We start from the raw sequence: 25,118 nt of genomic DNA on the forward strand, positions 1-25,118 counted from the left end.
AGCCTAGGTTTGTAGGTGGGCTCCCCAAAGTCCGGGAGCTTCTCACTGGGCTGGGGGTGCCCTGTCCCTGACGCCCGGTGACTTGACTCTGTCCATTGTTCCTTCTCGCTCCCCCATCTCCACATGTTTTTCCTCCCCTGGCCCTGGGGTCCAGAGCATCATGGAGCAGTTTAACCCCGCCCTGGAGAACCTGGTGTACCTGGGCAACAACTACCTGCGTGCCTTCCACGGTGAGTGCCTGTCTGGGCCACCCAGCACCAGCCCTGGGCCTCTGCTGTCCCCACCCCCAGGCCCCTCCCAGCTTCTCTGCACCCCACACCTGTTCATCCTCAGCCCTACACCCTCCTACCCACCACCCTCACCCTCACACCTCTGCGGCCAGAAAGGCCTTATGCACCCCCACTCTCCTGTGCCCACGCATCCCAGTCCACACCCAGCACCCCTCATTGCCCCCTCCTTCAGGTGCCTCCAGACACTCCCATGATATAGTGGCAGGCCCTGCAGGCCCACACAACCCCAGTGCAACCCCTGATACATTTCTAGGCATCACCTCGATGCCACCTGCTGAACCCACCCCTATACCAGTCCCACCTCTGCACCCAGACTCACACGGCAGCTGGCTTCCTCACTCTGACCGGCCACCATCCACACGCCCTACACTCACTCGGTCCCCACGCAAACCCTTGTACCGGTCTGCTTTGGCTGCTCATACCTGCCAATAGCACCCCTCTACCCACCAGCGCTGATCAACCCTGAACCTCAGGGCCACCCATTCCCCTCCTTCTTAGATGCTGTCCACGCCACCTCCCTGCCCCCAGCTCTCACCTTATGCCCCACACCTGAGCTTCACAGCTCAACTGGCCACACCCTCCTCAGGGGCACACACAGATGCCCACACCCCACCCAGGACAGACACAGTCCCTTCCGGATGAAAAGAGCCTCCAGAAGGGTGGGGCAGAGGCAGGGCTGGACCGGACCTGTCCCTCCTGGTCCATAGCTCTGTCTGAGGCAGCCGAGGTCTACTTCAGTGCCATCCAGAAGATTGGGGAGCGTGCCCTGCAGAGCCCCACATCGCAGATTCTGGGTGAGGCTCCCCCTCCATGGCAGACCCCATTCTTGGGCCCTCCTTTTGCACCCTTGCCCTTCCAGGATGCCCCGCGTCCCTGACACAGGCCTTGCAGCCCAAGGCCCAGAGCCAGACTCTCGTTCTGGGGCCCAGGCTCCCCCCCACCACTCCCTGCCGGGCTGCTTCCAGGCTGGGACACGCACGGCCTGGCTCCTAGAGAGCCGTATGGGAAGTTCCCGGACTTTGGTCCTGAAATCCAGCCTCGGGCAGGCCCTCTGTTGGCTTTCAGCGGAAGAGGGTGGTGGGCGGGCGGGGCAGGCTTCCCCACACCAAAGCCACAGCTCCATCCATCCCTCCAGGGGAGATCTTGGTGCAGATGTCTGACACCCAGCGGCACCTGAACTCTGACCTGGAGGTGGTGGTGAGTATCAGACTCCAGGGCCTGAAGGGGTCACTCGAGGAAAGCGGGGTGCGTGCCAAGGAGAGGGCCCAGCCTACCAGATGCCCTTCCCAGGGGGGATGACCGTGGCTGCCCTTCCCAGCACCTGGCTCTGTGGGGCACGGTTCCTTGCAATAGTCGTTCAAGCTTTTAGCAGCCCTAGGAGGCTGGTGGCATTTCTGCCTGGATTTTATAGAGAAAGAAACTGAGTCTCAAAGAGCTAGTCATTGCCTGAGATGCCAGAGTGAGTGGAGGCCCAAGGAGGAGAAAGGCCCTTTCGCTGCGGCCCTCCTCACTGCAGCCGCCCAGGGAGCAGCCACGCGGACCTGACCATGTCACTCCCAGGAGCAGAATCATTCCACGGCCCCACTGCCCACAGAACTGAACGCAGGCTTCTCAGCAAGGGCTCCCACGCTCTGCTGACCCAGCAGCTTCTCCCGACACCCCAACACAGCCCAGCTCCCCGAAAGAGCCGGCCCTCTGCTGGTGTCCCCGCTGTGGGGCTGCTGCCCTGCTGTCCTCTTAGCCTACAGCCACCGGTCCCTTCCTCTGCTGCCCAGTTGAGAAGCAGCTGTCCCCTCCTTCCCAAAGCCTCCTCTGACTCCTGAGGCAGTTTCAGTCACCCCTCCCCCTGGACTCCCAACAGTCTGTTCGTAGCTCGTGGTGGCTTCAAAGCCCAGCTTCACCAGTGACTAGTTTTGTGACCTTGGATTCTGTGCCTCCGCTTACCTATCTGAGAAATGGAGAGAATCATAGTAACTGCCTCCCAGGATTCTTGAGAGGATGAAGTGAATTAATAAGCATAAACTGTTTGCCCTGGCCCCCGCAAGGCCCCTGGGTACCTTAGCTATGAGAACTAGAAGTTAACTCGCCTGCCCCATCCCTCCCGAGACTGCGAGCTCCGCAAACGCTTCCTTCCGCTTCCTTCCTCTCTGTAGCTCCAGGGCCTGGCGCCAAGCAGGGCTTCAATGACACAGGGGAAAGAAAAGAGCCGAGGGAGTGGGCTTGGCTAGATGGAGAGAAGAGAGGGCTTTCCAAGGGAACACAGCAGCAGGCTGCACACAGCCATGAGTGGGCAGTGGGCAGACGTGAGCCAGGGCTTGAGCGCCGGGGCTGAGTGGGAGAGGTGGGGTGGGGCCTAGTGGTGAGGCGCCTTGGAAGGTTCGGAAGGAAATTTCAGCTAATTGTTCTCCCTCCAATGTGTGAAGGGAACCCCTGGAAGTCAGGGTGCTCTTTGGAGGATACCATAAAATACTGGTCAGCTGGGCATGACGAACAGTCTTTTTTTTTTTTTTTTTTTTTTTTGAGATGGAGTCTCACTCTGTTGCCCAGGCTGGAGTGCAGTGTCGTGCTCTCAGCTCACTGCAACCTCCACCTCCCAGGTTCAAGCGATTCTCCTGCCTCAGCCTCCCAAGCAGCTGGGATTACAGGCACCTGCCATCATGCCTGGCTAATTTTTTCATTTTTTTTGTAGAGATGGGGTTTCACCATGTCAGCCAGGCTGGTCTTGAACTCCTGACCTCAAGTGATCTGCCCACCTCGGCCTCCCAAAGTGCTGGGATTATAGGCATGAGCCACCGCGCCTGGTTGGGGAGCAATTTTTCTATTAGAAAATGCACATCCCACGCACACACAAGACCGTGCCCCAAGGCCCCTGGGCTCCGTGCACTCCGTGAGCACTTTAGGATGTCGCATTAAGCCCCTGCCACCCCCTTGGACGTGGGCACAGAAGTTATGGAGCCTGTGGGTTCCTGTCCTTGTGTTCAATGGCTGACCTTGTCACTTGTGGCACACCTGGGCTGGGCAGGGATGAGTATCACCCAGGCCCACTCAGTAAGGGAGAGCTGCCCTCTCCAGGCAGTGGCACCTCGGTCGTGACAACTGGGCAGGTCCAGTGGCCAGAATCACACCAGACAGAACAGTGCCAGAGGCCACCCCCACCTGCAGCTCATTTACTTGATCCCTACTTACGACCCTGTGCCAGGCACTGTGGGAGGCAGCGGGGATACAGCAGACAAAAACCCCTGCCATCCCAAGGAGGGAGCCAGAAATACCCACAGTGAGTAAGTGAATCGATACGTAACACGTTCCATGCAAAATATGCTAGGAGAAAAGTAGAGCAGGGACGGGATGTCTTTGGTGGGGGTGCAGCTTTTAACAGATGCTCAAGGAAAACATCACCAGAAAGGTGACATTGAAAAAGGCCTAAAGGGCCCGGCGCAGTGGCTCACGCTTATAATCCCAGTACTTTGGGAGGCCGAGACGGACGGATCACCTGAGGTCAGGGGTTCGAGACCAACCTGGACAACATGGTGAAACCTTGTCTCTACTAAAAATACAAAAAAATTAGCCGGGCATGTGGTGGCGGGTGCCTGTAGTCCCAGCTACTCGGGAGGCTGAAGCAGGAGAATCGCTTGAACCTGGGAGGCGGCGCTTGCAGTGAGCCGAGATCGCGCCACAGCACTCCAGCCTGGGTGACAGTGAGACTCTGTCTCAAAAAAAAAAAAAAAAAAAAAAAGAAAAAGGGCTGAAGGAGGTAAGGGCATTAGCCAGGGAGACCTCTGGGGGAAGGGCATTCTGGACAGAAGGGACAGCGCGTGGAAAGGCCGAAGGCTGCAGTAGAGGGCGAGTGTGAGATAAACAGCTGGCAGGACTGTGGTCCTTCCCTGACCCTGCAGGCCCCGGCAGGTCTGTGGTCCTTCCTCTCAGTGAAAGGGATACCATGGGAGGGTCTTGAGCCAAGGAGGGACAGGATCTGACTTAAAAATTTTTTTTTAATGTTTTTTATTGTAAACTAAAACACAGACACAGAAAATCTTGCTGAACAGATTAGAGCCGAATGAATCATTATTAGGCAAACAGACCTGAAACTACCATGCAGAACTTTGCCAGCCTCCCCAGAAGCCCCTTCAGGTGCCCCCGTCAAAACCACAGCCTCTCCCTCCCTCTAAAAGTGGCCACTGGTCTGAGGTCACATTTCCTTGTGTTCTTTGTAGTTTATCACTCTACCTTACAGCCTGAGACACTAAAATTTGGTTTTACTCTTAAAAAAAAATTTTTTTTGACCAAGTGTGGTGACTCATGCCTGTAATCCCAGCACTTTGAGAGGCCAAGGCGGGTGGATCACGAGGTCAGAAGATCGAGACCATCCTGGCTAACACAGTGAAACCCCGTCTCTATTAAAAATACAAAAAAATTAGCCGGGTGTGGTGGCGGGCGCCTGTAGTCCCAGCTACTCGGGAGGCTGAGGCAGGAGAATGGCGTGAACCTGGGAGGCAGAGCTTGCAGTGAGCCAAGATGGCGCCACTGCACTCCAGCCAGGGCAAAAGAGCGAGACTCTATCTCAAAAAAAAAAAAAAAAAATGAGTCTCTTTGAACCTATGGGTTCCCCTTCCATCTGTTTCTTTTCCTTACACTTTGTCTGTTGGAGACCCTGGGACCGTCTGCCCTGACTTTCCTATAGTCTGGAAGTTGCTGATGGTGCTCTCCTGGTATGTTCAGCTGCTTTCTCTGTCCTCTGGATCCGGAGGCTTGATCAGACTCCAGTGCCATGCCCTTGGCAAGACCAGAGGGGCTGCTGAGTTCTTCCACCAGGAGGCATCGCTGTGTCCAGATCTGCCTGGCATCACGGGATACGCACCACTGTTCTTCTGACGCCCTTTCAGAACATTCTTAGCTAGGATGCTTCCAGAAAGAGACGCTTCCCCTTATCCGTTGTTATTACCCACTGGCACGTTTCATATGGGGAGGGCAGGAGAAAGGTTTCATTCATTCCCTTTATTCATCAGGTTCCAAGATAATGAATCTGTGCCCTGTCATCCTCTGAAGGTGAAGCCACCAATTAATTTTATGTTTTAACTAGCACCATTATGTAGTACTTTTATTTATTATAATCAATATCATAGATTTAAACTCATCTGACCTATTTCAATGGTTGGCAATTATTATCTTTATTGAGGTTGAAAATGTCCTATTTTTGGCCAGTGGAAGCTGCTGCTGCTTTTTTTTTTTTTTTTTTTTTTTGACATGGAGTCTCACCCTGTCGCCGAGGCTGGAGTACAGTGGCACGATCTCGGCTCACTGCAACCTCCGCCTCCCAGGTTCAAGCAATTCTCCAGCCTCAGCCTTCCCGTGTAGCTGGGACTACAGGTATGCACCACTGCATCTGGCTAATTTTCATATTTCTAGTAAAGATGGGGTTTCACCATGTTGGCCAGGCTGATCTTGAACTCCTAACCTCAGATGATTTGCCCAGCTCAGCCTCCCAAAGTTCTGGGATTACAGGCATGAGCCACCACACCTGGCCAGTGGAAGCCTCTTTAATCTGCCTCCTGAGTCCTTGCTGTCTGCCTGACAAGAGGTTCTAGGCTTATCTGCTACTTGTGCTGTGTGAGACGTGGAATCAGCTATTTCTTCATGAAGCCCTGTTTTTACTTTTTGTTTTTAGTGGCAAGTGGTATTTCAAAACCATAATCTGAATACTAGGGGTGCTCATTGCCTCCGGGTTGATCTTTGTTTCTAGGCTTTTTTGGTGGCTGTGCAATGCATAGATTGATACATATTTATATGCAATGTGTGTGTACACACATATAACACATATTCTGTCACTTTATTTCTGTTGCTGCTGCACAAATTAATTTTATTTATTTATTTATTTATTTATTTATTTATTTCCAGAGACAGGGTCTCACTCTGTCACCCAGGCTGAAGTGCAGTGGCACAATCATATAGCTCATTGCAGCCTCCAACTCCTGGGCTCAGCCTCCCAAGTAGCTGGGACTATAGGCAAATGCCACCGTGCCTGGCTAATTTTTTAACTCTTTTTATAGAGATGAGGTCTCGCTATGTTGCCCAGGCTGGTCTTGAACTCCTGGCCTCAAGAAATCTTTCCATCTGGGCCTCCCAAAGTGCTAGGATCACTTTTAGACCATTGATTCGTTTTTTGTTTTTTTTTTTCTGTTTTGTGGGGCTTTCTGGTGTGTTTTGGTTGTCAGTAGGAATGTTACTCTCTTCCATATTCTCTTTTTTCTAATAATAACTTTCTATTGGATTTCACCTCAGAGATTTTCTGTGGAAAAGTAGGTTTTTTTCTGAAATTGTAGAAGGAACACAGTCAAGACAGCTTTTCTCACTTCGCAAGATCTCTTTCTGTTGTTCTTATGTAGTTTTCCAAAAATATGGCAGCTCCCTTTCTGTGGTTTCCTGGTTCTGTTCATGCTCTTACTTCTGTTAGACTTTCTCTTTCCTTTTGTGTCTGTTGTCCTTGTTCCTGATTTTGATCCCCCTCACCGCATATTCTCCTCCACGTGGGCCCTGTCTGGATGGGAGCCTGACTGGTCAGTTTCAAGACTTCCTAGAGGCTTGACTACTCCAGCCCCTTCAGACCAGGGACCTCTTGCCTTCACCCTCTGGACTCACAAACTCCTTGGAGTTTCAGCTACTGTTCTCAGACTGGCCTACTGAGCTTCCCATGACCATCTGCTGACCATGTTGGGGTGCGCCTGTGCTCAGGTCCCTTGACACCCAGCTACCTCCCACTGCTCCATCCACGTGGATGCTGGTCACACTGGCTTCACAGCTGGTGCTGATTTGTGTTTGGGGGATTGTAGAGATATACAGTCACCTAATTTTGTTCTGAATATTGTCTTGAGTTTCTTTATTTTTTTCTTTTGGTGGTTTTTTTGTTTTGTTTTGTTTTGTTTTGTTTGTTTTTTGAGATGGAGTCTTGCTCTGTCGCCCAGGCTGGAGTACAATGGCTCCATCTCAGCTCACTGCAACCTCTGCCTCCCAGGTTCAAGCTATTCTCCTGCCTCAGCCTACTGAATAGCTGGGATTATAGGCATGTGCCACCATGCCTGGCTAATTTATGTACTTTTAGTAGAGATGGGGTTTCACTATGTTGGCCAGGCTGGTGTTGAACTCCTGATCTCAGGTGATTCACACACCTTGGCCTCTCAAAGTGCTGTGATTATGGGCATGAGCCACTGTGCCTGGCCTTTTTTTTTTTTTTTTTGGTAGAGACAGCATCTCACTATGTTGCCCAGGCTGGTCTGGAACTCTTGGGATCGAGCAATCCGCCCACCTCAGCCTCCCAAAGTGCTGGAATTACAGGTGTGAGCCACCGCGCCCGGCTCATCTTGAGGTTTTTATTTTGCTGTCTGGTTTCTCCATTCATTTTTAGGAGAAGATGAAGGAAGGTTTCGAAACTACATTTCATTTCCACCATCATCCCAGAGCCTGAGGTTTTTTTTTCTATTGAGGTAAAATTTACATACAATAAGATAAAGTTCCTAAATATCTGAAGTGTTAAGTTCAACAGATTTTGACAATTGTATGCCCTGTGTGGCCACCATGTTAAACAGGATTTATTTAGAATGTTTCCATCAACCCAGAAAGTTCTTATGTCCCTTTTGTCAGTCTCGCCCCCTAGGGGCAAAGGCTTTCTGACTTCTATCTCTACAGATTAATTTTGGCTGTTCTAGAACTTCACTTGAGTGGAATTGTACCCTGTGTATTCTCTTGTGTCTAGCTTCTTTCACTCAGCATAGCGTCTGTAAGATTAACTCATGTTGTTGCATTGTATGAATCTGTTTGTTTCACTATCAAGGAATACCTGAGACTGGGTAATTTATAAGGAAAAGAGGCATATTTTGGCTCATGATTCTGCAAACTGTACAATCACGCTACCAACATCTGCTTAGCTTCTCATGAGGACCTCAGGAAGCTTACACTCACGGCAGAAGGTGAAGGGGTAACAGGTGCGTCACATGGCAAGACAGCAAGAGAGCGAGCGGGGAGTATTTATTTATTTATTTATTTATTTTTGAGACAGAGTCCCACTCTGTTGCCCAGGCTGGCATGTAGTGGTGTGATCTTGGCTCACTGCAACCGCCACCTGCTAGGGTTCAAGCGATTCTCCTGCCTCAGCCTCCTGAGTAGCTGGGATTACAGGCCCCTGCCACCACACCTGGCTAATTTTTATATTTTTAGTAGAGATGGGGTTTCACCATCTTGGCCAGGCTGGTCTTGAACTCCTGACCTCGTGATCCACCCACCTCAGCCTTCCAAAGTGCTGGGATTACAGGCATGAGCCACTGCGCCCGGCCTTATTTATTTATTTTTTGAGATGGAGTTTTGCTCTTGTTGCCCAGGTGAAGGGGTAACAGGTGCATCATATGGCAAGAGAGCGAGAGAGAGAGAGAGTGGGGAGGTGGCAGGCTCTCTTTCTTTTCCTTTCCTTTCCTTTCTCCTTTGCTTTTTCCTTTCCTTTTCCTTTCCTTCCTTTCTTTCTTTCTTGATGGAGTTTCGCTCTTGTTGTCCACGCTGGAGTACAGTGGCGTGATCTTGGCTCGCTGCAACCTCCACCTCCCAGGTTCAAGCAACTCTCCTGCCTCAGCCTCCTGAGTAGCTGGGATTACAAGCACCCACCACCATGCCCGCAAATTTTTTTTATTTTTAGTAGAGATGGGATTTCACCATGTTGGCCGGGCTGGTCTCCAACTCTTGACCTCAGGTGATCCACCCGTCTTGGCCTCCCAAAGTGCTGGGATAACAGGTGTGAGCCACCATGCCCGGCCACCAGGCTCTTTTTAAACAACCAGATCTTGCATGAACTTATTACTACAGGGAGGCCACCAAGCCATTCATGAGGAATCCGCCCCCATGATTCAAACACCTCCCACCAGGCGCCACCTCCTACACTGGGGATTACATTTCCGTATGAGACTGGAGGGGACACAGATCCAATCCGTATCATGGGTGTATTAATACTTTTTTCTGTTTTATTGCTTAGGATCCCATTGTATGAAAATCCCACAATGTGTCTGTCCATTCTGTTGATAGTCATTTGGGTCGTTTCCAGTTGAAGGCTATTATGGAGCTATTATGAATAAGGCGGCTGTGAACATTCTTGTACGAGTCTTTTTATGGATATATGTTTTCATTTCTGTTGCACAAATACCTAGGAGTGGAATTTGTCGGGCATGGCGTTGACATGTGTTTATTAGAGTTCTCCAGTGTTCTTGTGCTATTCTGCATTCCGCCAGCAATGAATGAAAATTGCTGTCATTCTAAATTCGTGCCAGTGTTCAGCGTCGTCCGTCTGTTTTATTTTAGTCATTCTCGTGGGTATGGAGTGGCGTCTCACTGTGGTTTTGTTCTGATGTCCCTGATGACTAATGACTTTTAATGTGCTTACTGGACATTTGTGCATCTTCTTCCTTAAGATGTTGGTTTAGTCTTTTACTCATTTTTTATTGGGGTATACTTAGTGTTGAATTCTTTATATAGTTAAGATACGAGTCCTTTGTCAGGAGATGTATGGGAAATGTATTTTTTTCCATCTGTAGCTTGCCTATTCATTTTCTTAATACTGTCTGTCTTTGATGAGCATAAATTATAAATTTTTATAGCCAGGCATGGCAGCGCATACCTATAGTCTTAGCTACTTAGGAGATTGAGGTGGGAGGATCACTTGAACCCAGGAGTTCAAGGCTGAGGTTCAAGTGCAGTGGATCGCACCACTGCACTCCATTCTGGGTGATGGAGCAAGACACTGTCTTTTTTTGTTTGTTTGTTCGTTTTGAGACGGAGTCTCGCTCTGTCGCCCAGGCTGGAGTGCAGTGGCCGTATCTCAGCTCACTGCAAGCTCTGCCTCCCGGGTTCACGCCATTCTCCAGCCTCAGCCTCCCGAGTAGCTAGGACTACAGGCGCCCGCCACCACGCCAGGCTAATTTTTTGTGTGTTTTAGTAGAGATGGGGTTTCACCGTGTTAGCCAGGATGGTCTCGATCTCCTGACCTCGTGATCCCGGCCCTAAGACACTGTTTCTAAAAATATAAATAAATAAATACATAAATACTTATGAAGCCCAATTTTGCAATTTTTGTGCTTTTTTTTGTTTTGTTCTTTTGCAGTGGTTTGTGCTTGTGTCCTATCAAAGAAATCTTTACCTACCCCTTGGCACAGATATTCTCCTAAGTTTTCTTCTAGAAACTCTATATTATGGACTTTATATTTATTTCTATGATTTGTCTTAAATTTATTTTTGTGTATTGAGATGGAGTTTAATTTTCCCTGGATGGATATTCAGTTATTCCCACATCATTTTAAAAACACTTCCCAGCCGGACACGGTGGCTCACTCCTGTAATCCCAGCACTTTGGGAGGCCAAGATGGGTGGATCACGAGGTCAGGAGATCGAGACCATCCTGGCTAACACGGTAAAACCCCGTCTCTACTAAAAATAAAAATTAGCCGGGCGTGGTGGTGGGCGCCTGTAGTCCCAAGCTACTCGGGAGGCTGAGGTGGGAGAATGGGGAGAACCCGGGAGGCAGAGTTTGCGGTGAGCCAACATCACGCCACTGCACTCCAGCCTGGAGACAGCGAGACTCCATCTCAAAAAACAAACAAACAAACAAACAAAAAAACACTTCCCTTGACTCACTGAAATGACTTGGTATCTTGGTCAAAAATTGATTTTGGGCCAGGCGCGGTGGCTCATGCCTGTAATCCCAGCACTTTGGGGGGCCAAGGCAGGTGGAACACCTGAGGTCAGGAGTTTGAGACCAGCCTGACCAATATGGTGAAACCCCATCTCTACCAAAAATACACAAATTAGCTGTGTGTGGTGGTGTGTGCCTGTAGTCCCAGCTACTCAGGAGGCTGATACAGGAGAATTGCTTGAATACGCGAGGCGGAGGTTGCAGTGAGCTGAGATCGTACCACTGTACTCTAGCCTGGGCGACAGAGCAAGACTGTCTCAAAAAAAAAAAAAAATTGACTTTGCATATATGTGTGGGTTTGTTTCTGGACTCCGTTCCATTGGTATGTGTTTCTGTCCTTATGCCAATATCACAACGTATCAATTACTGTAGCTTTATAGTAAGTACTGAAATCAAGTAGCCTAAGTACTTTGTCCTTTTTCAAAATTATGTTGCCTATTCGAATTCTTTGCATTTTATCTAAATTATAGAATCAATCATCTTGCCTTTGAGAAAGGCTTCTGGAATTTTGATAGAGTTGCATTAATCTGTAAATCAATGGTCGTCTTAACAATATCGAGTCTTCCAGATCCATGAATATGGTATATCTCTCCATTTATTTATCTCTCCATTTATTTATTTTTCTTAGCAATGTTTTGTCATTTTCAGCAAAGGATATTTGCGGAGGTGGCAAAAGGATTCCTCAAGAGTTACTGGAGGCTGGGCACAGTGGCTCACACCTATAATCACAGCACTTTGGGAGGCTGAGGTGAACAAATGGCTCGAGGTCAGGAGTTTTAGAGCAGCCTGGCCAACATGGAGAAACCCCATCCCTACTAAAAATAGAAAAATTAGCCAGATGTGGTGGCACACACCTGTAATCCCAGCTGCTCAGGTGGCCAAGGTGTGAGAATCACTTGAACCTGGGAGGCAGAGGTTGCAGTGAGCTGAGATAGCACCATTACACTCCAGCTCGGGCAACAGAGAAAGATGCTGTCTCAATTAAAAAAAAAAAAAAATGGAGTCCATCTGTCCATAGAGCTTGCAGTGCATGGCTGAGACCACAGAATCTGCTGTCAGCTTTCTATACTTCTGTACGGAGGCATACACAGGACCCTCTAATGAAGCATGCGCCCCAGGGAGTGGAGACGGAGAGGGCAGTCTCTATCTAATCCACTGCGAATTCCTCAGCCTGCTCTGTGGTTGGTGACTTTCTCTGTCAGAAGCCACCTGCCAACAGACTGTTCTCTACCTGTAATGGACACAGCAAGAGCTCAAACTTCACTTCCATTGTCAACCTCTTTTTTTTTTTTTTTTTTTTTTTTCTGAGATGGAGTCTCACTCTGTTGCCCAGGCTGGAGTGCAGTGGCGTGACCTTGGCTCACTGCAACCTCCACCTCAGTGGTGCGATCTCAGCTCACTGCAACCTCCACCTCCTGGGTTCAAGCGATTGTCCTGCCTCAGCCTCCCAAGTAGCTGGGATTATAGGCATGCACCACCACGCTGGGCTAATTTTTATATTTTTAGTAGAGACGGGGTTTTGCCTTATTGGCCAGGCTGGTCTTGAACTGACCTCAAGTGATCCTCCCACCTTAGCCTCCCAAAGTGCTGGGACTACAGGCATGAGTCATCACACCTGGCCCATTGTCAGCCTCTTGATGGACCCATTTCTTCAGGAGCTTGGCATCCTTTCCATTAACCCAGTGATGCCTGGGACCTACCAGCTGGGGGCATCCTGGGTCTGTGTCCTCTGCTTCATTGGCGATCACAGCCAAACCATGACAACAGGAAGAGCTATGATATGGCTGTCCTGCTGAAGCGCACATTGCCACCACGTACCTTTGTTCACACATGACTGGAAGCAGAAGCAACACCATGCCATGATACAGGACTCAGCTTGTTCCTAAGTGATTTTTCCTGGGCAAGAGGAAGGGAGTGGGGCAAAGAGAGTTAGCAGGAAAGGAGAGAGCCCCCGCTTGTCTGCTGAGCTGACAGCAGGAGCCCTTCAGGCTGCATTTGAAGGATACCTTAGAAGAGCTCCTGCACCCAGGCCTTTTGGGGAGAGCCTGCCCCATCTCCCAGGGCTCTCAGGGCAGGTTGTGACAGCCTCACTGGCTAGGCTCTGCTTCCTCCGGCATCATCTGTGTCCTTGTTGCCTCTGCAGACCAGTCCTACTGTAACTGAGTGTTCTCTGCAGGTCTGTACTTTGAGTCTATGCATTTAAAGTGTTTTCCGTGACTTTTGGTGTGGTTCAAGTCAGTCTCTCCAGGTGCCATTCACCATCTTTATAAGTGCTCTGGTTACAAGGTTGCCTGGGTTTTGAGGGTCTGCCCCAAGCCCTGTTGTTTATATTGTGCATTTTTGCAGAAGGTGGGGATTTTCAGGGACATGTGGATTCTGATTGACAGAAAGCTGGGACTGTCTCTTTACAAGCGAGGTCACAATTTTTTTTCTTTTTTTTGAGACGGAGTTTTGTTCTTTTATAAGGGCACAATCTTGGCTCACTGCAACCTCTGCCTCCCAGTTCAAGCAATTCATCTGCCTCAGCCTCCCCAGTAGCTGGGATTACTGGCAGCCGCCACCATGCCCAGCTAATTTTTGTATTTTTAGTAGAGACGGGATTTCAGCATGTTAGCCAGGCTGGTCACGAACTCCTGAACTCAAGTGATCTGCCTGCCTCGGCCTCCCAAAGTGCTGGGATTACAGGCATGAGCCACCGTGCCCGGCTTGAGGTCACAAAATTTAAGGAGGCGGCGCTGTGACGTTCATACTAGCGAACGCTTCCTTTTGATTGGATCCAGCAGAAAGCAGCCCCCTGTCAAGTAGAAGCATCTACCTGGCATTTCTATAACAATGCATGTTTCTGTTTACTGTTCTGTCATTCTGCAAACCTGAGTGCTACTTCCTTCTTGGTGCTGACACCCTTCTGTACACACACACTGGCAGCCATAGCTCAGGGTTTCGGTACCAAAGAGGCACCCTCAAGCTCCCTTGCAGACCAGTGGGCACCAAAGTTTGGGAAACAACTATGGGAGGAAACCTTAAACTTTGGAAAATTTATTATGTAGTGATTTTTTTCTGCATACTGGGAGGAGACTGCCAGCATTCCCTAGCCCCACGGGATGGTGTGAGGACACCTAGGGCAGGAGGAAGGACCCACTGTGTGAAAAGGGTGTGTGGACAGAGGCTGCGCAGAGGCGGGAGGGCCTCCAGAGGAGGAGGTTTCCGTGGGGCTGGGGAAGCGCCTCTTGTGCCCCATGGAGCCTGAACCCTCTTGCAGCTGGAAGGGTTTAGGTCCAACTCCTCAACAACATGGAGTGACTCAGAGAAAGCTGATAGAGAATACAGAATATAGGAGAATACAGGGCACCACATGGGCCCACAGAATTGAAGCTCATCAAGCTCTCAGAGAGCAGCTGGTTAAGCCTTTCCTTTTTTTTTTTTTTTTTTTTCTTTTTTCTTTTGAGACAGAGTCTCACTCTGTCACCCAGGCTGGAGTACAGTGGTGTGATCTCAGCTCACTGCAACCTCTGTCTCCTGGGTTCAAGCGATTCTCCTGCCTCAGCCTCCCGAGTAGCTGGGACTACAGGCATGCACCACCACACCCAGCTAATTTTTGCATTTTTAGTACAGATGGAGTTTCACTATGTTGGCCAGGCTGGTCTCGAACTCCTGGGCTCAGGTGATCCACCCACCTCAGCCTCCCAAAGTGCTGGGATTACAGGCGTGAGCCACCATGCCCAGCCTGGTCAAGCCTTTCCTGTTACAGATGGGGCAACTGAGGTCCAGAGATGGGTGGCAACTTGTCCAAAGTCACAAAGCAAATAAGAGGCAGAACTAGAATGAGGACGAAGCTTCTGAGCCTGAACCCAGCAGCCTTTCCTGTCCTCCCCTGGTGGCCAGACATCCACTTGTCATGGGAACCTGTCACCTCTCAGGCCCATCTGAGACCTCAACAGCTTCTGAGTGTTTTTGCTGGGCTGTGCCCTGCCCATGGTGCTGAGGACACAGAGGTGAGCCATGGCCATAACAGCTCCGAGGGGCTATGCATGGGGGCCTGGCCATAAATTCTGTATACAACTGGAGGAATGGACAACGAAGGAACAAAATGTGCACGCATTCCAGAAACAAAACAAAGGAGCAATGGATTCTGCTTGGGGGAGTCAGGAAGACAGGAAGCTGGCATTGGAAGATAGAGAGGAAATTCCAGGCAGAGGGAATGACATCATCAAAGTACAAACTAAGAATAAGACAAAAAATAAGAACCAGAAGACTCTGACACACTTATCAAGGGTTCGTTTCCAGCCAGCACTGCAGTAAACATTGTGAATGTTTCACCATTTCATCCTCCCTCCAGCCAGGTGCTCTTCTTGTCTCCGTTTCTCTGACAGGTGGGCAGGTGCCTGGTGTACTAGAAGCATGGTGGGCAGGCTGTTATACAGAAAGTGCAAGGGGGTGCTGGGGCCTGGGAACAGTAGGGGGGCCTTGATCACCCTCACCCTGCACTCTGCTCAGGTGCAGACATTCCATGGAGACCTGCTGCAGCACATGGAGAAGAACACCAAGCTGGACATGCAGTTCATCAAAGTGAGTCTGGCCTCCCCACTCGGCCCCAACCCATCGTAGGCAGGACCCCCTCTCCCATTTGACAGGTGGGCACACACAGGCCAGTGCTGAGCATTGACTGGGCCCCAGATTATCCATGTTCCCAGCTGAGCCCCGAGTCTCCAAACTTCCAGGGTCCTGATCTCTGTAAGGGGTGTCTTGAGCTCTCTGACGTGGGGGGATTCTCCCTTCCCAACTCCACCCTACTCCAGGACAGCCGCCAGCACTATGAGCTCGAGTACCGCCACCGAGCGGCCAACCTGGAGAAGTGCATGTCTGAGCTGTGGCGCATGGAGCGCAAGAGAGACAAGAATGTGCGGGAGATGAAGGTGCGAGGGCCGGGAAGCGGGGATGAGGCGGCAAAGGCGGTTGGGCAGACCTTGGGGCGAGACCCGGCCCTGGGAACCCCGAACACCTCCCTGAGCTCCCCCACCGAGCACCAGCACAACTGTGATGAGCGTGGCTGGGGAGGTCAGCCAGCCCCTGGTGGGGTGGGCGTCTCTAGCTCCCAGGGCCGCGCCCAGCACCGCCCCTTGCCCTGTGGCTTCCTGGCCTTCCCCAGAATCCCCGGGCTTCTCCTGCAACCCCATCCCACCTCCCCCGTCTCCTACTTCACCGAGAAAATTGCTCGCTTGGACATGGTGCCAAAGCTGTCATCCACCAGCTGCCCATCCTCCTCCCCTCCCTCCTGCCAGGCAGAGGTATCCCGCCCCGCTAAGTCCATTTCCCCCTCCTGAGCCTGGGGCCCCATCCCTGGCCTCTATCTCCAAGATCCAAACCCTCTACCTCCCTTCCCGTCTCTTCTTCTGGCTCCTGGCTCCTTTAAGTGAGCTCATGCCTCCCCTCCTCAGAACCTTCCCCCTAAATAGGGGCTATTAACCTACTCATTCACATTCTCATTAAACCCGTCACCCTGCTCTCCTCCCCCAGCCCGTGCTTGGGCTTGTGCTGGGTGCCAGGGACAGAGCGAGGGCTCAGACACCAGCCCTGCTTGTGAGAAGCACCCGGGCGAGGGGGACGCACGGCCCAGACTCATAACAAGGCTGCCGATGAGGGGGCAGGCTTAGGAGCTAGGGTGGGCTGGGTGATGGGGGGTGGGCTTGGGGAGGCGCAGTCAGGAAGGACAGGGGGCTTGAACAGCTGGCGCCTGTGGGCGAGCTGGGATGGGATGAGACACACCCACGGCCCCCAGCCAGAACTCCCATTCCCCCCAGGAGAGTGTGAACCGGCTGCACGCCCAGATGCAGGCCTTCGTGTCTGAGAGTCAGCGGGCGGCTGAACTGGAAGAGAAGCGGCGCTATCGCTTCCTGGCAGAGAAGCACCTGCTACTTTCCAACACCTTCCTGCAGTTCTTCGGCCGGGTGAGCTGAACCGGGGGACAGCAGGCGGGGCGCTTCTAGGAGCTGCCCCCGCCCTGAGTGGCCGCACACAGCGATGTCCCTGCCTTCTTCCCTCTTCCCTCCCTTCCTGCCTCTTCCCTCCCTTCCTGCCTCTTCCCTCCCTTCCTGCCTCTTCCCTCCCTTCCTGCCTCTTCCCTCCCTTCCTGCCTCTTCCCTCCCTTCCTGCCTCTTCCCTCCCTTCCTGCCTCTTCCCTCCCTTCCTGCCTCTTCCCTCCCTTCCTGCCTCTTCCCTCCCTTCCTGCCTCTTCCCTCCCTTCCTGCCTCTTCCCTCCCTTCCTGCCTCTTCCCTCCCTTCCTGCCTCTTCCCTCCCTTCCTGCCTCTTCCCTCCCTTCCTGCCTCTTCCCTCCCTTCCTGCCTGTCTGTAGAAATTCATTTTATTTTGCTCTCTCCATCCATTTCTTTCTTTGTTTCTGGGTTTGCTTGTATCACTGCACATTCACTCATTTATTCACTCGTGATATTGTTTGTTTTTAATGCATTCACTAATTCATGCATTTATTTATTCATGTGTGCACCATTTTTTCATTCCTGCTTGTATATTTTCACAATTCACAAATTCATTAATTGATAGGTTTGTTCAGTTATTGTCTATTAATTTTCTCTTATTTATTTATTTATTTATCTATTTATTTATTTATTGAGACAGCGTTTCACTGTTGTCCCCCAGGCTGGAGTGCAATGGCGCAATCTTGGCTAACAGCAACCTCCGCCTCCCGGATTCAAGCGATTCTCCTGCCTCAGCCTCCCGAGTAGCTGGGACTAAGGCATGCGCCACCACGCCTGGCTAATTTTTGTATTTTTGGTAGAGACGGGGTTTCGCCATGTTGGCCAGGCTGGTCTCAAACTCCTGACCTCAAGTTATCTGCCTGCCTCAGCCTCCCAAAGTGCTGGGATTACAGGCGTGAGCCACCGCACCCAGCCATTTTATAATATTATTTAAATCCTCTACCCTCTTGCCCCGTTCTGCCTGCTAGACCAGTCAGACTCGCTCGTTTCTCACTGAATTTCTAATAGATTTCACTTTCTGAATTGAGCTGCCATGTTGTTTGGTGCTGTTTTGGTTATAACTATTCTACTTTCTTTGTAAATATTGCCGTTTATGTACGTAATGTCTCTCTTAATCAAGTTTGGTGCTTTCAATTCTCCCTTGTCTGATATTAATACTGCTCTTTCTACTTTCTCTTCTCTTTGCTTATCTCTTTGTATGTTAAGTAAACTTTTTGTTAGTGACATATAGCTGACTTTGAGCTTTTGACCAGTCTTAGAGTCTGCCTGTGTCTTCTAATAGAAAAGGAATTCAGCCCATTCCCATTTAACATAACAATGAATATACCTGGGTTTTATTCCTTCTAGATAACTTGAGCTAACTGTAATTATTTTGTCATTTCCTCTTTTTCTCTCATGTTATTTCTTGTCAGTTTGGTTATTATACTATATATTTCCCCTTTCCCTTTATTAATTTAGAAATTGCACTATTTGACCGGGCGCGGTGGCTCAAGCCTGTAATCCCGGCACTTACAGGATGTCTCGTAAAGACGGGCGGATCACGAGGTCAGGAGATCGAGACCATTCTGGCTAACACGGTGAAACCCCGTCTCTACTAAAAAATACAAAAAATCAGCCGGGTGTGGTGGCGGGTGCCTGTAGTCCCAGTCACTTAGGAGGCTGAGGCAGGAGAATGGCGTAAACCCTGGAGGCGGAGTTTGCAGTGAGCTGAGATCCGGCCACTGCACTCCAGCCTGGGCGACAGAGCGAGACTCCATCTCAAAACAAAAAAAAAAGGAAAGAAATTGCACTATTCTTTTTCTCTCTACCTGTGGTGACCTCACTTTGTGACTTTCATAATCACATATATATCCACCTATTATCTTTTCCAAAAATGTCAACTTTACCCCACTACACACACACACTATTCAGTCAGTTGCTCCCCCAGTTCATAAGATGAGACCTTGATTTAAAGCTTTCCACAAAAATTAGGCTGGGTACGGTGGCTTACACCAGTAATCCCAACAATTTTGGAGCCTGAGGTGCATGGATTGCTTGAGGTCAGGAGTTCAAGACCAGCCTGGCCAACACGGCAAAACCCCGTTTCTACTGAAAATACAAAAATTAGCTGGGCATGGTGGCAGACACTCGTAATCTGAGCTACTTAGGAGGCTGAGGCGGGAGCATCGCTTGAACCTGTGAGGCAGAGGTTGCAGTGAGCCAAAATCGAGCCACTGCACTCCAGCCTGGGTGACAGAGCGAGACTCTGTCTCAAAAAAAAAGATAACACCCTAAGAAGTATTTTCCTGCCCTCCAACTATTCTGAGATGGGGTCTTTAGAAAGCTTTTACTCCTCTCTTCATCCTTCCCATCCTCCACCTCTTGGTTTTGCCAAGATAGTTTAGGACTTAGTTTCAGACTTCACTAGTCATCTCTGCAGCATGACCAAAATTATTTTGATAAACTAATTGTATGTATGTATGTATGGGTATTTGAGATGGAGTCTTGCTCTGTTGCCCAGGCTGGAATGCAGTGGTGCAATCTCAGCTCCCTGCAACCTCCACCTCCCAGGTTCAAGTGATTCTCCTGCCTCAGCCTCCCGAGTAGCTGGGATTACAGGCGCCCGCCACCACCCCCGGCTAATTTTTGTATTTTTAGTAGAGATGAGGTTTCACCATGTTGGCCAGGCTGGTCTTGAACTCCTGATCTCAAGTGATCCTCTCACCTTGGCCTCCCAAAGTGCTGGGATTACAGGCATGAGCCACCACGCCCGGCCTCAAGAACCTTTATTTAGATTGCACATGTTACCGTTGCCGGGTGTACCGCCATCTGTTACTGCTTCACCACACCTGTGATCAGATTCACTGCCCACTGCTGTAACCCCTTTCCATCTCCCACTGCCTTGAGGTCTCTGTTTTGATTGATTGCTGTAGTTAGAGAACCTTCATGGGTGTTTTCTGCAGACACACTGGAAGAGCCTTGCGTATCTGCAAATGGCTAGCTTTTGCCATGCCTGGTGAGTGGTATACTGGCCGGTGGAAGGGCTCCAGAGCTGCAGACCTTTTCTTTCATGGTCCAAGCCCCACTATGTTCTAGCACCCTGTGTTGTAGAATTGAAGTCTGGTCGTGATCTGTCTCCCTTCCCTTTTAAGTAACTGGCTTTTCCTTTGTGGGTGCTGGAGATTTTCTTTGTAACCTTGGGACCAGGAACTTGCCCAGGTGCCACCGTGGTGAATGCCGAGGTCAGCGCTCCTGCAGGCTGCAGGCTCAAGTCTCTCTTCTGGTTAAGGCATTGGTTCCTTTTCTGTTTCTTTCATTGTTACCATTCTGCCATCTTTCCTTCTCATTGTGGAAATCCTTATCACTGGAGCCTTCACATCTACGACCTTCTCCCTCACCACATCTATTTTGTTTATTATTTATTATTATGTATTTCTTTTTCTTTTTTTTTTTTTTGAGACAGAGTCTTTCTCTGTCACCAGGCTGGAGTGCAGTGGCATGATCTTGGCTCACTGTAACCTCCACCTCCTGGGTTCAAGTCGTTCTCCTGGCTCAGCCTCCTGCGTAGCTGGGATTACAGGCGCCTGCCACCACACCCAGCTAATTTTTGTATTTTTAGTACAGATGGGGTTTCACTATGTTGCCCAGGCTGGTCTCAAACTCCTGACCTCAGGTGATCTGCCCGCCTCGGCCTCCCAGAGTGCTGGGATTACAGGTGTGAGCCACCGCGCCTGGCCCTGGCTCAGGGTTCTTATCCCTCCCGGGCCCTCCCTGAGTCTCTGGATCTGAACCCAGGGGCCCAAGGGTACATGACTGGATCCAGAGACCCAGATCTTGGCTCAGACTCCCATCTGCCCGCTGTCATCACCTCACCCAGCCCCAGGCTCAGCCTTCTTGTCCCCTATTCTCCCACAAAAGGTCTTCCAGGGAGAAACAACTTCCTTTTTAGAAAAACAGTTTTATTGAGATAAAATTCACATACAATTCACCCATTTGCAGTGTACACTTTCTGGTTTGTAGTATATTCACAGAGTTGTGCATCAATCTGCACAATCAAGCTTAAAATATTTTCAATACCCTCCACTACAGTAACCCAGTACCCCGGCCGGGTGCGGTGGCTCATGCCTGTAATCCCAGCACTTTGGGAGGCGGAGGTGGGAGAATCACCTGAGGTCACGAGTTCGAGACCACCCTGGCCAACACGGTGAAACCCCGTCTCTACTAAAAATACAAAAGTTAGCCGAGCATGGTGGTGCATGCCTGTAATCCCAGCTACATGGGAGGCTGAGGCAGAATTGCTTGAACCCAGCAGGCGGAGGTTGCAATGAGCCAAGATTGCACCACTGCACTCCAGCCTGGACAGCAAGAGTAAAACGCCGTCTCAAAAAAAAAAAAAAAAAAAAAAAAAAAAAAAACCTACAAACCAGTACCCCTTAGCTGTCATTCCCAATCCTCCAACTCCCCCAGCCCTAGGCCACCAGTAATCTACTTTCTGTCTCAATACATTTGCCCATTCTGAACATTTCATATAAACGGAATCATACAATATGTGCTCTTTTGCGACTGGCTTCCTTTTCATTGCTGGATAATATTCCATTGCTTGGATAGACCACATTGTATTTACTCATTTACTCAGATGTATTTACTCAGATGTCAGCTGATGGACCCCTGGTTGTTTCCCCTTTTTGGCTGTCATGACCAATGCTGCTCTGAGCATCCGTGTACGAGTCTTCACGTGGACATATGTTTTCATCTCTCTTGGATATATAAGAGTGGAATTGTGGTGCCATATGGTAACTCTATGTTTAACTGTTTGGGGAACTTCCAGACCCTTTTCCAGAGTGTTTCCATGTCCCCAGCAGTTTATGAGGGTTCTAGTTGTTCCACGTCCCCGCTACTATCTGTTACTGTCTTTTTGAGAATAGCCATCTTAGCAGGTGTGAAGCGGTATCTCATTGCAATATTGATTTCCGGTTCTCAGATGGCTAATGATGTTGACCATGTTTTCCTGTGCTTCTTAGCTATTTATAGATCTTCTTTAGGAGGAAACTCTTTTTCACCTGTGTTAAACTCCTTGTTGCCTGTAAACAGTTAACCATCAGCATTAAGAGAAGAGCTGACCCTTTCCTTGACTGTCTCCTGGTGGGTGAGGGTCCCTCAGGAGGGAGCTGTGGGTTGAACAGGCAGATTTTCCCCTATGCATGGTGTGTCAGTCCACTGTGCATTGCTATAAAGGAATATCCGAGGCTCTGTAATTTATTTTAAAAGAGGTTTAGTTAGCTCTTAGTTCTGCAGGCTGTACAAGAAGTGCATTACCAGCATCAGCTCCTGGTGAAGCCTCTGGAAACTTACAATCACGGCAGAAGGCAAAGGGGAAGTTCTTATCACGTGGCCAAAGAGGGAGCTGGTGCGGGTGGGGGTGGGGTGCCACACTCTTTCTTTTTTCTATTTATTTCAAGATGGAGTTTTGCTCTTGTCACTCAGGCTAGAGTACAATGGCATGATCTCAGCTCACTGCACCCTCCACCTCCTAGGTTCAAGCGATTCTTGTGCCTCAGCCCCCCGAGTAGCTGGGATTACAAGCATGCACCACCATGCCCAGCTAAGTTTTGTAATTTTAGTAGAGACGGGGTTTCACTATGTTGGCCAGGCTGGTCTTGAACTCCTGACCTCAGGTGATCCACCCACCTCAGCCTCCCAAAGTGCTGGGATTAAGGTGTGAGCCACCGCGCCCGGCCACTACAAGGAGATCTTTTTTTTTTTTTTTTTTTTTTTTTTTTTTTGAGACGGAGTCTTGCTCTGTCACCCAGGCTGGAGTGCAGTGGCCGGATCTCAGCTCACTGCAAGCTCCGCCCCCCGGGTTTACGCCATTCTCCTGCCTCAGCCTCCCGAGTAGCTGGGACTACAGGCGCCCGCCACCGCGCCCGGCTAGTTTTTTGTATTTTTAGTAGAGACGGGGTTTCACCGTGTTAGCCAGGATGGTCTCGATCTCCTGACCTCGTGATCCGCCCGCCTCGGCCTCCCAAAGTGCTGGGATTACAGGCTTAAGCCACCGCGCCCGGCCGTGGAGATCTTGCATGAACTCATACCACTCATCACTGTGGGGTAGAGCACCAAGCCATTTGTAAGGGAGCTGCCCCCATGACCCACCACCTCCCACTAGGTCCCACCTCCAACACTGAGGGGTCACATTTCAAAATGAGATTTGGAGAGGACACTATACAAACCATATCACACAGGGGAGCAAGTAACATGCTGTCTGACTCCACTGGACTTCAGAACATCCAAGATCTGACTCCTAAGATAGCTAAACATATATATTTACTTCTTGTTCTGTTTATAAGTAGAAGGCACACTCAGGGCCGGGCGTGGTGGCTCATGCCTGTAATCCCAGCACTTTGGGAGGCTGAGGCGGGCGGATCACAAGGTCAGGAGTTCGAGACCAGCCTGCCCAACATGGTGAAACCCCATCTCTACTAAAAATACAAAAATTAGCCAGGCATGGTGGTGGATGCCTGTAATCCCAGCCACTCAGGAGGCTGAGGTATGAGAAGGGCTTGAACCCGGGAGGCAGAGGTTGCAGTGAGTCGAGATCGCGCCACTGCACTCTAGCCTGGGCAACAGAGCAAGACTCTCCAAAACAAAACAAAACAAAACAAAAAAAAGCACCCTTAGAAAAAGATTTAAAGAACTCTAGGTGCCTCGGCATGGTAAATTGCCTTTTTTATTCGTATTCAATTATTAGTCTTTGCTTAGTCCAAGTCTAGTCAATAACGTGCCTTCCCACCTCATCCTTAGCTTCTCTGGTTTACTGCAGCTGTGCAAATGTATTTCCAGGATAGATTCCTAGAAGTGGAATTGGTAAGCCCAAGAATACAGTCATTGGTTGCACCAATTTACACTTCCATCAGTGACGTATGAGTTTCTGTGCTTCCGCACCCCTTGAAAACAGTGTATGAGCAAACTTTCTGATCTTGGCTAATCTGAAAGGCAAAAATGGTATCTCGGTGTGGCTTTACCTCATACTTGTCTTAAACGCGAGCTTGACATCTTTTCATGTTTCAAAGCCATTGGATTTTCTGTGCTGTGACATGCCAGTATCTTTTCATCCACTTTTCTCATTAATTTGTAGGAGCTCTTGATATGTTACTGAAACCAGCTTTTTCTTGGTGATGAGTTGCAAATATGACAGCCAGTTTGCCATTTGTCATTTGCCTGTGTTACGGTTGGTTTTGCCATACAAAAACATTATTTTTATTTAGTAAAATTTATCAGTCTTTTCGAGTTCATGGGTTTGGTATCATACTTAGAATGGCTTTTCTACTTCGTAAACATATTTTTAAAATTTTTCCCATGGCCTCTTTGATGGTTTTGAAACTGTATGCAGTGTTTCTTCTCACTCACCGTTTATTTTAATTTTTGTGGTACACAGTAGGTGTATATATTTATGGAGTACATGAGGTGTTTTGATACAGGCATGCACTTACCTGGGTTCTTTGGTCGTAGTTTCTAGCTAAGCGCCATTCCTGAGCCTATCGCTGCAGGCAGGAGGATGGGGCGATTGAGTGGCCAGGCCTGGGTGCCACCCCTACCCCTGAAGCTGGGCGGTGAGGACAGCCCCGCTCAAAGCACAGACACTGAGGGGGAAGGCGAGGCGGGGTGGGGGTAAGGGGAAGCTCTTCGTGGAAAATGGAGGCACCTTTGCAAAAAGTGGAGGGTGTGGGGTGGACGGTGAGCTGGCTTCTGGCTGCTTCCAGCTAGGAAATCCGGTCATCCTGAGCGGGTAGGGCCTGAGCTCTCAGGTCGAGGGTGCTATTTTGGGTCCCCAGGATTCAGGGAGCCGCCCGGACCTGGCTGACTCCCGTGTCCCCACCCGGCCAGGCCCGGGGGATGCTCCAGAACCGCGTGCTGCTGTGGAAGGAGCAGTCTGAGGCCAGCCGCAGCCCGTCGCGCGCCCACTCCCCCGGCCTGCTGGGCCCCGCGCTGGGGCCGCCCTACCCCTCGGGCCGCCTGACGCCCACCCGCCTGGACATGGTGAGGCCCTGGGCGCCCCCGCCGCCGTTCGCGCCCCCGCCGCCCCCCGCGGGGCCCTGGGGCCTCAGGCCCCCCGCCTGCAGCCTCCTGTCCCCCAGGCTCCCGCT

At 50.2% G+C, this 25,118-nt stretch overlaps 2 protein-coding genes across 3 annotated transcripts in view; one reads left to right on the forward strand and one right to left on the reverse strand.

Moving 5' to 3' along the window:
• CBY1 (chibby family member 1, beta catenin antagonist) overlaps nt 1-25,118 on the reverse strand; it is a 628,117-nt gene that overhangs the window by 533,284 nt on the left and 69,715 nt on the right. The gene's annotated exons all lie outside the window — the stretch shown is intronic.
• BAIAP2L2 (BAR/IMD domain containing adaptor protein 2 like 2) overlaps nt 1-25,118 on the forward strand; it is a 30,870-nt gene that overhangs the window by 1,190 nt on the left and 4,562 nt on the right. Inside the window, exons 2-8 of the mRNA XM_050806227.1 lie at nt 155-230; nt 998-1,084; nt 1,426-1,487; nt 15,502-15,573; nt 15,804-15,920; nt 16,806-16,952; nt 24,859-25,011. Of these exons, the coding sequence (XP_050662184.1) occupies nt 155-230; nt 998-1,084; nt 1,426-1,487; nt 15,502-15,573; nt 15,804-15,920; nt 16,806-16,952; nt 24,859-25,011 (714 nt within the window). The remainder of the gene's footprint in view (nt 1-154; nt 231-997; nt 1,085-1,425; nt 1,488-15,501; nt 15,574-15,803; nt 15,921-16,805; nt 16,953-24,858; nt 25,012-25,118) is intronic.

This window comes from Macaca thibetana, chromosome 10 (genome assembly GCF_024542745.1).
Source record: "Macaca thibetana thibetana isolate TM-01 chromosome 10, ASM2454274v1, whole genome shotgun sequence".
Classification (NCBI taxonomy): Eukaryota; Metazoa; Chordata; class Mammalia; order Primates; family Cercopithecidae; genus Macaca; species Macaca thibetana.